General features: G+C 38.6%; 1 protein-coding gene across 1 annotated transcript; it reads left to right on the top strand.

The window, feature by feature from the left end:
• The first annotated feature begins 8,738 nt into the window (after nucleotides 1-8,738).
• On the top strand, nucleotides 8,739-10,195 carry LOC110174949 (zinc-binding protein A33-like). Its single transcript, XM_020941056.2, has one exon. The coding sequence runs from the start codon at nucleotides 8,774-8,776 to the stop codon at nucleotides 10,193-10,195; it is 1,422 nt and encodes a 473-aa protein (XP_020796715.2). The 5' UTR covers nucleotides 8,739-8,773.
• The last annotated feature ends 1,091 nt before the right edge of the window (nucleotides 10,196-11,286 follow it).

Below are 11,286 nucleotides of genomic sequence, written 5' to 3'. Positions count from 1 at the left end.
CTGCTACTGCTACTACTACTACTACTACTACTACTACTACTACTACTACTACTACTACTAACGACTGTTACTACTTCTTACTCTACTACTTAGGGTACAACGTGGTCGAAGTATTCTACTGAAATAATCACTGTTAACACTGTTGCTACTTCTGTTTCCACTACTACTACTACTACTACTACTACTACTACTAGGCTACTACTAATAGGCCTTCATATATCCTTACTAAACTAATGTACCAATGAAATAATTGTAATAAATATTGATATATCTACAATGAATACTACTACTATTTCTACTACTTCTACTACTACTACAACTACTACAACTTTCTAATACTATTACTACTTCTACTAGGCTACTACTAATAGGCCTATTCCTCTGTCATAAACTATGCTGCTTGACGCAACAGGGAACAGTGTTGCTCAGGGCACCAATCAGTGCAGGATCACCACTGAACCCAGATGAAATAATCAAATAAATGCAGTATTCTTACTACAACTACTACTAATACTAGGCTACTTTTTCATAAAGCTGTGTGATGCAACAGAAAACAAAGTGTTCAAGGTATTCTCCCAATTTACAATAACAAAAACTACTACTACTACTACTACTACTTCTACTAATGTCACTCCTGCTGCTGTGACGATTACTTCAAAGGTTACTACTACTGTCACAGTTACGACATCGTGGGGTCAAAGGTCATGTCCATCTGTGGTCCTGGGGTTGAGCTTCAGCAAACAGCATCAGGGCTCGAACAGGTTAAAGTCTGGGCTCTGACGCACTCGGAGATCCTGCTCACAGATATGTCCCACACCGACTGACCGACTCATACTTTGTGGCTGATGTCGTCAACATTGTTTGAACACAATGTGACCAGAAAGAACCGACTTGGCTGGAACTACAAAGGGTGTGAAACAAGTCCCTCTCAAATAAAATTACAATCACAAGTTAGATAGGCATCACGCAACAGTTTTTCAATTAGTCACACTCACCTTTTTTTTTAAAAACAGGATCATGGACGCTTGTATTAATCACAGGCTCCCGAAAATGTGCCGCTTAAATCCATTTTGTGTTTCTAAAACTTTGGCTGTGTTTGCTGGAGGGAGTTCTGCATGTATGCGTATGACAGAATGTTCATCAGTTACCATGGAGACAGAAAGTATCAATACTACTACAATACTCTGCTACAAATCCTACTACTGATAATGCATTTCTCTTATGTAGCGCTTTACTGATTGCTTAAAGTCGCTTTACAACAGCACAAAGACAAGACAGCGGCTCTTCCTGCAAACGATCTGTGCTCTAGAGCAGAGTGATGTAGTCTGCTAATCCCTGATTGGCTGTTAAAAAGAACTACAACAAGGATTAATGTTAGGCGTTGGTGGAAGCGTTGTGGCTGCTCCACACTGCCATCTGCTGGTTGTTCAGTGGAGGGTGCATTTGCATTTAAATCCAGAGGCATTTATTTGTGAATCTCTGCATGCAGGAGGAACGTCTCAAAATTACGTCATCGAGAGAAAACTGAGCAAAACATTTTCGACCAAATAAATTTTGTCCCGTCGACAAACTGAATTTCTCCTTTATCATCGAGAGAAAAGCAGAGAAAAGTAAAAACGAGGATCCACAAATGCAGATTCCACATCCAAAGTCAAACATATTTATTTTCAAATCTGAAAAATATATTCACAAATACACATTTATTTATACAAATGTGTTTATTTATTTGTATGTCACATTTTAATATTTGTATTTTGTATTTGGATATTTATAAATGTATGTATATCTTATCTTATATCTTTTAGCCACAGTTGCCCTGGGGCAGACTGATGAAAGTGAGGCTGACAATGTCTCTTACCACTGCCAACAATCACCCCTACACCACATTCGTACTAGGCAATGTGGACGAAGTGTCTTGCCAAAGGACGCCGCAACAGAATACTCAGAAGAGATCGGAAGTTGTACACTAGTATGAAAAACATAATATGAACTACTATTTCTTCTACTACTACGAGTGCTACTACTACTACAAATACCCAGATAGCATAGTTTTTTAAGTCTTTGAATGTTATTTTTATGAGACAAATCTCCCTCCATAGTAAGCAGCTATTGTAGCCACAGTTGCCCCGGGGCAGACTGATGAAGTCGAGGCTGACAATGTCCCTTACCACCGCCAACAATCACCCACACACCACATTCGTACTAGGCAATGTGGACAAAGTGTCTTGCCAAAGGATGCAACAACAGAATGCACAGACAAGATCAGGAGTTGTACACTAGTATGAAAAATAGAATATATACTACTATTTCTTCTACTACTACGAGTGCTACTACTACTACAAATACCCAGATAGCATAGTTTTTTAAGTCTTTGAATGTTATTTTTATGAGACAAATCTCCCTCCATAGTAAGCAGCACAAATGTGTTTATTTATTTGTTGTCACATTTTAATATTTGTGTTTTGTATTTGGATATTTATAAATGTATGTATATCTTTATGATACAAATCTCAATCCAGAGTAAGCAGCTATTGTAGCCACAGTTGCCCCGGGGCAGACTGATGAAAGCAAGGCTGACAATGTCTCTTACCACTGCCAACAATCACCCACACACCATCCACACAATGTGGACAAAGTGTCTTGCCAAAGGACGCCACAACAGAATACGCAGAAGAGATCGGAAGTTGTACACTAGCATGAAAAATATTATATAAACTACTATTTCTTCTACTACTAGTAGTGCTACTGCCACTACAAATACCCAGATAAGCATAGTTTTTTAAGTTTTTTAATGTTATGAAAATGCACTGTAGTAAATATAACCTCAAGTGTTGGTACTTTTTTACTACTACAACTGCTACAAGAAGTAGTCCTGCAACTAAAACTCTAATTACTACCAGAAAGACAAGTTATTAAAAGGTATGTACTGGCAAATCAGAAGGTCAAATGAAAAAAAAGGACAGTGGCCACACCAACAAAACACAAACAAGAACATGTTAGATAATTCAACGTCTTTTCTGTGGTACTCTGCTGCCATCTGCTGGTCAGTCCTTTAAAAACACACTTTGAATGCTGTTTCATGTGCTTTTAGTAGTAGTAGTAGTTTATTTGGTCATTTTTACAAAACACAAAACAAAACAAAACATTGACTACAGTCTCATAGATCATGACTGAAAGAGTTTAGGTTGAAGTAAAAGGTACTTATAAAGCCAAACTCTATTAAACAATGACAGAATTCCAAGAAAAAACAGTGTATGAACAGCAAGTTTGCATTTTCAATTTCACTTACGACTTACTGTATACATAAGAGACAAAATATAAATTAAAACAAACACATTTAACGCATAATTCATTCATTCCAGAGCTCTATATCTTTCAAAACATAATGCTTTATACGTTTTTTTTTAAAGACTTCTACAATATTAGACTTTTTAAAATCACCACTCATGTTATTCCATATATTCACCCCTTGAACAGAAACACAGTCACTTTTTTCTTAGTTCTTATCTTCATTTTTTTAAAAGATATCGATACTGACTCTCCCTCTGCTCAAATATCTCCTGTAAACAAGGAGGAAGTAGATGATTATACGTCTTGTACATCACTACTCAGGTCAACAAGTACAAAAAATTTAGGTACTTTTTGTTTAACCACTTTGCGAAGAGAGGCAGGTTTACTCTAGTACTCTTGCCTTTCAGTTGTTTGCTTCATGTTTACTACTTTTGGCATTGTAGATACACACAGAAAACATCAAATATATGAAAGGAGATTAAGAAAATGTACATTACTAGTCAAAAATTTAGGACACACGTTTCCATTAATAACAACTTTTTTATTGTAATGAAGATTTACACTGTAGATTCCCACTGAAAGCATCAGAACTACGAACGGACACGTGCAGAGGTGGGACCAAGTCGTTGTTCTGCAAGTCTCAAGTAAGTCAAGTCACTCAAGTCTTTGACCTCAAGTCCGAGTCAAGTCCCAAGTCAAAAACAGGCAAGTCTAAGTCGAGTCTCGAGTCACTGGCCCATAAGTCCAAGTCAAATCCAAGTCGTCTGCTTTAAGCTTCAAGTCATTTCAAGTCTTTAAACCAAAAAAGTACCAAATATACCTTAGATTTTTGCAATTTATATGAATTTTAAACTAAATTGTACATAAAAAAATCATAGTATATTTATATATCAGTATTTATAGAGTATGTAAGAGTTGTGGAAATGTTTATTTTAACTTTTTAAATGTCTTGACAAGATTTTAGTGTGAACCATTACAGTGAAAATAGAACAAATTCAGATTTAAAAATGCGTCTCAAGTCACAGGCACAAATCATGGTATGTTTATATGAATATTTATATATTTTTTCCTTTTTAAATGTCTTGACAAGAGTGTGAATTATTACAGTCAGAACAGGAAGATTTAAGATTTAAAAGTGCTAAATATCAGTTATTTTGTCATGTAGTTCTGTGTAGTTTCCCTCTGTTTTACTGTATTGTTATGTATATTACTGTAGTACATTTGAGGACACCACATCGCAGTACTTCAATTACTGTTGCCAAAGTAACAAACAGAGAAGTGGGAGGGACGTGTTCCAGTGTGTTCCTTTAACTGTAAAGAGAAAAGTATTTACTAAAAATAAATATATATTTTTAGGAGAAGCATCAAGTCTGAGTCAAGTCCCGAGTCCCTGAGCTTCAAGTCCAAGTTGAGTCCCAAGACTTAGTCCATTTTATCAAGTCAAGTCTCAAGTCCTAAAAATAATGACTCAAGTCTGACTCAAGTCCAAGTCACGACTCGCAAGTCTCCACCTCTGGGCACATGTAGTAAACAAATAATGAACTCAAATTAGCTCAGCTTAAAACAACTAAAACATTCACCCTTTGCTTTGATCACTGCTTTGCACTTTTGGCATTTCTTGACCCTGACAAGGCAAAACCATTTGAGGAGACAAAAGCAACAAAGTTAACAAAGCAAAGGGTGGACATTTTAAAGGATATGAATATAAAATCTAAAACAAAATATGTAGTAATATGTGAGTTATTTCACAATGTTTTCATGGCTACACAATTCTTCAGTCCATATATTTGATGTCTTTCTGATGCATCTAAAAAGTAAAAAGTTTACAGCATAAAGAAAAACATTGGATCTAACAGAGTATGTTAAATTCCTTAAATTATCCACAGTTTTCTTTTTTTTTTTGACAACGCTGTAAACCTTTGAACTTCTCTCAGTGAGCTTCCTGGTGAATTCTCCTGAAGGGTGACTATTTTTAAGAATCTAAAATAAAAAATAAAAGAGTTATTTCATGCTTTTTCGTTTACTACGTTCATTCATAGTTATGCCTTCAGTGAGAATCTACAGTGTAAATAGTCATGAACTCATGCATGAAAGAAGTGTGTCCAGACTTTTGATTGGTAGGTCATGTTTAATGAAATGCAAAAGAAGCATGTTTTGTGGTTATGCTAAAGGATAAACAAGTACGTTGAACAGAATAACTGAAAGTGTTCATGAGAAGTGACACACCTCATTTTGTAATCTCATAAAACATGGATGAGCAGAGAGGAAACGCCTTCATTGCAATAATAATAAACGTAATTGTATGCTTTGACTGACATGTGTTCTCCTGGCTCTCTGCACTGAAACTTGGGCCCTTAGGAGTTCCCTTCATCACTGCACAGTTTAATGAGTTTAATGGAGGCGATACACTCAATGGTGCGTGCGGGAGTTGCATCAGATTATTGAGGAGCTGAGTGGACAGACAAAGCTCTCCATTTCAGAATCAGAAAGCCTTTACTGTCATTGCACAAATTAAACAAAATTTGAAAAGCAGCTCCACAGTGTTTCTCATTTAATCACACACACAAGAGGTAATAGAGACCCTGCACGCGACGAGCCAGACCGCCAGTAGACCGCCATTGTAAAGATGGCACATTTTCGAATCGTTCACATTATAGTATTTTGACCCCATAGTATATTGACCCCGGAATCAACATACAGCTATAGGGTCCAGTCAAGTGGTAACGGAGGGAAACAGGGGCAGATTTTTTACATTCAAATGTCTCTTATTCAGAAACTAGAGGGACTATTGAAATAAGTAAGGTATTATATTATCAGTTTGGAATATGACAATTTTATGTCCAATATGTAGATAATTACGATTACCCATGTGTCCAGTGAAGTGGACATCAGAGGGTTAATAAAGAACTTGAATTCTATAGAAAAACTTTGAATATTAATACTATATCTGCAAATTAAAACATATTGACATATTTAACCCCCCAATATGTTTATTATTATTGTTATTATGTTATTACGAAGTAAAGTAAGAAGTAATGTTAGGCTACATTCAGACTGTAGCCTGAAGTGACCCAAATCCAATTGTTTGGCCCCTATGTGACCTGTATCTGATCTTTTAATGACAGTCTGAACGGCACAGATCTGATTTTTTTTTCTACGTCTCCACATCCACACGTTCCTTTCAATGGACGTCGCTGCCACTGCCCCACAAAATGCCATGGCCAAAAACCTCGTCCTTCTCCTTCTCAATCTCCTCCTTAAAACAAGTAAGTTGTTCATGTTCTGGCTCCGGTACAAGAGAAACTTTAAAACCTCCAGGTGCTCAATGCTCGCGTCCATGTTTGTACAACTTCAGTAAACACAGAGACGCTCGCTGCGGTTGACATCATCGTGTCTCCAGTGCACATGTGGGACCCTTTCGCGCCGTGTAATGTTCACACTGGAGATCATATATAAATTGCATTTAATTGGAAATGTTAATGACCTTGCAAAAAAAATTGGATTTCACAAAAAAATCGGAATTGAGCCCTGCAGTCTGAACGTAGCCTTAGTTGAATATTCACAGTGATCAATTATATATAAAGGAGGTCAAAAATCTTCGGCTATAGTAATAAAATATAGATTTTCATGGGGGGGGGGGGTCAATATTCTATAGGGGGGGTCAACATACCATAATAGGATTCTGACCGTGGGGTCAAAATCCTATACCACACGGGAAAAGACGCAGGGGTTCAGTAGTATCGGGTCCCGGTTGAAGCTGACAGACGAGATAAGTGGACAGCCCCCATAACTCTGGGAATTTATGACCCGACCACAGACAAGTCGGCTAAAGAAGGTCAACTGTGCCGTCAAAACACTGCAGGCTTTGTCAGAGGTCAGTCATCATCAATTTATCCAACTGTAGAATAATGCAAAATTAAACACTTAACCCAGAGAGAAGCGAGTTCACAGCAGGACTATGGACATTACAAGTTACTCTAACTGAGGTGATGTAAGATGAAAGAAAGTCAATTACCTTTGCGGTTATGAAAGATATTTTGTTTGTTGGAAGTCACCACCCTGAGGTCAGATATTTGTAGGCGTCTAGACTCTTGTAAGACTTCAAACACGATCCAGTGCACTGAGAGTTGATTATGTCGTTGTAAACATCTGCATATCCTAAATCCGGCAGTGTAAATGTAAAATGTAAGAAGATAAGTGCTTGTTTACTCTGGGTGATTTTATTTGCTGTGATTTTATTGCCTGGTCCCCGAAGGATTGACCAGGTTTTGTGTTCACCGTGTGGGTCTATGTGTCTGTCCACCTGCGATAATTCCGGCATTTATGGACCGATTGTCACCGATGCCGCAAAAAAAGGGCCTGGGTGGGGGGGAATCCTTGCGAGCAAAAGTGATGACGGGGGGTGAGTGAGGACGGGGGATCGGTGGGGGGATTCTACGCCGATACAACGGTGAGAAAAATACTTTTGGTATATATCATTTCATTTACTGTAATTCCCTTCTTTGTTTGTGTGGAGATGGTTCCTCACCAGAAATTAGATGTTGACTGCACAGACGATTGTACTCAGTGGGCTCCATCCCTCTTTTTTTATGCCGCTATCCACCTCTGTCTGTGATCTTTATCAGCCGGGATCCGATAGAAAGATACTTTGGCCTCCTTCTTTAGCAGATTGACTCCAGCCAGAACATCCAACAGCAACACGGGTCAAAACTATTGCTATTCAATTCAGATTTTATCACACACAAATACTACACGTTTGTTGATGGAAAGTTCGACCTCCAATACAGCGGCATAAACACCAGGTCACGTGGTTTTGTGATGTAGACGCAAAACCTTAATACTGGTACCTTTTATGTTTGTGTGTGGTTGGCCAGGTGGCTGCAATGAACTTTCCTTCAATCTACTAATAAAGTTTAAAGATTTTGTCTTAAAATTACCTTAGGATCTTTTACACTAATGTCTGTTTTTGCAGTGTGGCTTTGACTTTGAGATTTGAGAGACATTGCATTTGTAGTTTAGAATATAACAAACACTCGCCATGATTTTTACTGTGGCACAGGTAGGGGTTTTTACTTTCCAAGAAGTTGGTGTTGCCTTTTCGCTTAAGTATTATTGCTGCTTTATATATTTATAGTATTGCGGAATTTCCATTCATTTACATTTTGTTTTGATTGGGTTGTGTTTGGGTTGATTTTGGGTCGACCCTGGTCTCCTAGACTTTTGGAAACACTCTCCACCATTGAGACTAACCAAACTTAACTTTACCAACATGTTACAACCAAGTTCAACAGAGCAGTAGAGGCATTGGATTTGACCGTTCTAAGGGTTAACCAAGACATAAATTCAGCATCACAAACTTGTTAAACAGGTTTGACAAAATGAAGCATGTGGGAAATGCCCTATCAATGACACACCTCAAGATATAAAACAGAGAGAAGTGCTGCAGTTCAGAGCAGTAGGTAAAAGGGTGAGAGGACTCATCATGGCGTTTCAACCTGAAAAAGACTTAACATGTCCAGTTTGTCAGGACATCTTCAAAGATCCGGTCGTGCTGACCTGCAGCCACAGCCTTTGTAAAGAGTGTGTGAGTAGCTGGTGGACAGAGAAGCCCTTACAGGAGTGTCCAGTTTGTAAGAGAAGAGCTTCCAGGAGTGATCCCCCACTGAACCTGGCTCTGAGGAACCTGTGTGAGGCCTATCTACAGCAGGAGCAGAAGAAGGAGCATATGTGCCCACTGCACTCAGAGACATTCAAACTGTTCTGTGTGTCTGACCAGCAGCCTGTCTGTGTGGTGTGTAGAGACTCTGAAACTCACAGGGACCACCAGGTCAGACCCATCGATGAAGCCACAAAACGATGCAAAGAGGATCTGCAGACGGCTCTGAACCCTTTGAAAGACCAACTGGAACTTATGGAAGAATTCAAAGAAAACTGTGAAATATCTTTGGCTCACATTAAAACCCAGACAAACCACACAGCCAGACTGATCGAAAAAGAGTTTTTAAAGCTGCATAACTTCCTTGCAGAACAAGAGGAGTCGAGGATTAAGGCCCTGAAGGACGAAGAAGAACGAAAGACTCAGAGGATGAAGGACAAGATAGCAGCTGTGAGTACAGAGATAGAAACTCTGTCAGAAACTATCAGAGCCACAGAGGAGGAGCTCAGAGCCACAGACATCTCCTTCCTGCTCAAATACAAGGCTGCAGTGGAGAGAGTGCAGTGCTGCCCTCTGCTGGAGGAACCACAACTGGACCCAGGAGCTTTGATAAACCAGGCCAAACATCTGGGCAACCTGGTCTTCAACATCTGGACCAACATGAAGAAACTGGTGGAGTACAGGCCTGTGGTTCTGGATCCTAACACGGCTCACCCAGAACTGGTCGTGTCTGATGATCTGAGCAGTGTACAAGCTGGAGCGGAACATGTGCTTCCTAAAAACCCTGAAAGAGCTCGGGTTGAACTGCCATTAGTTCGTGGTTCAGAGGGGTTCAACTACGGCTCTCATAGTTGGGAAGTTGAGGTTGAAAGTAAAACCTGGGGACTTGGTTTGGTGACAGAATCAGTTTTCCATAACACCGACGATCATGCTGACCCGGCTGTTGGATGGTATGGAATTGAATTTCAGGATGGCCAGTATGAACTTTTCAACCTACACAGTAAAAAGGAAATACTTGTGAAATCAAAGTCAAGTCCTCGGAGAATAATGGTTCATCTGGACTGCACCAAACGTAAAGTGACTTTTTATGACGCTGACACTAACACTCGCATCCACTCCATCTCCAAAATTAGCCAAGACAAACTGTTTCCAATCTTTGGCTCTGGTGGTCCAATGTCCATTCTGCCTCGGAAAATACAGTACAGTACATCCCAAACATTTAGCAGGTGTAAATTTTATTCTGTCTGAGAGTTACGGTTATATGTAAACATTTATATCCTCCTGGGACCAGAAGGAAAAAAAAAAAAAGTGTATTGCAACATATATTTTTTGTGATTTTCTATCTATTTGGAAGTAAATGAACACCTTAGCATTTAGATTTTGTTCATTTTATTTTTATTTATAATTTTGTGACCTGTCCTCTGTAATGGACACTGGGGACATTTTGATGTTAACTTCACATGGATTTAACAACAGTAACAACTTTTTTCATGACCAACATCTCTGACAAGCTACTACAATTGGCTCAATTTTTTTTTTTGACTCCCTTTTAATTTCTTCCCTTTTTTATTTATTTATTTATTTTTTTCTTGTCATAGTGGAGCCACAAACTAACTCCTAACTCCTGTTGAGTTAATTTTGTATCTTAGACAGCCCTATTTAGGCAGAGGAACCTAGTCCCCCCATTAAGAGGCTTTTTCTCAAAACACTTAAAGGTTCGACTGGTGAACTCACTGTCCACTACAAAGGACACAAATGAATGGACCAGGTCTCAGGAGGATATGACAGTATTTGTTCTGAATACCTTTTTACTCTATAAAATTGTGCATTGTATTGTTATTGGTGTGGGTAGTGTTTTCGTTTTTTAGTGTTTTTAGTTTTAGTTTTTCCTCGAGTGATGCAGAAGAGTCACTGTCTGTGTGAATGTTCATGTGCGTTAGTTTGTGAAGGATCTTTGTGACATATGTCTGTGAAAAGCGCTATATAAACCAAAACTTACTTATAAATGTTATAAATAATGAGTATGAAAAATGGATGAGAATATTAATAATCACGCTCTCTCTCTTGCCCTTAACATGAGCCATGTTTGTTTGAGCATCAAAAATGTGCTTCCTGACACTCAAAAATCAAAAAGCCACAAAAATCTACAATCCACATTCAAAAAAAAAAAAAAAAAAAAAAAAAAAAAAAATCGCTGTGTCTGCTGTGGTCTCTGCATCACACCTAACTCAAACATCACCAGCTTCTCAGTCCTTGTGATCGCTGCCAGCGTCATCAGAGGTATAATACTCCCTACAACAGAAGCATAATCAGACTAGACTGGAATGGACAGCGCTATC

This window comes from Boleophthalmus pectinirostris, unplaced genomic scaffold (genome assembly GCF_026225935.1).
Source record: "Boleophthalmus pectinirostris isolate CB_2022bp ecotype Guang Dong unplaced genomic scaffold, ASM2622593v1 HiC_scaffold_3, whole genome shotgun sequence".
Taxonomy (NCBI): domain Eukaryota; kingdom Metazoa; phylum Chordata; class Actinopteri; order Gobiiformes; family Gobiidae; genus Boleophthalmus; species Boleophthalmus pectinirostris.
This window is presented reverse-complemented; position numbering and strand designations above follow the sequence as displayed.

Excerpts from the sequence above, each read along its gene's own strand:
- LOC110174949 (XM_020941056.2), top strand. The coding sequence starts at position 8,774 with ATGGCGTTTCAACCTGAAAAAGACTTAACATGTCCAGTTTGTCAGGAC.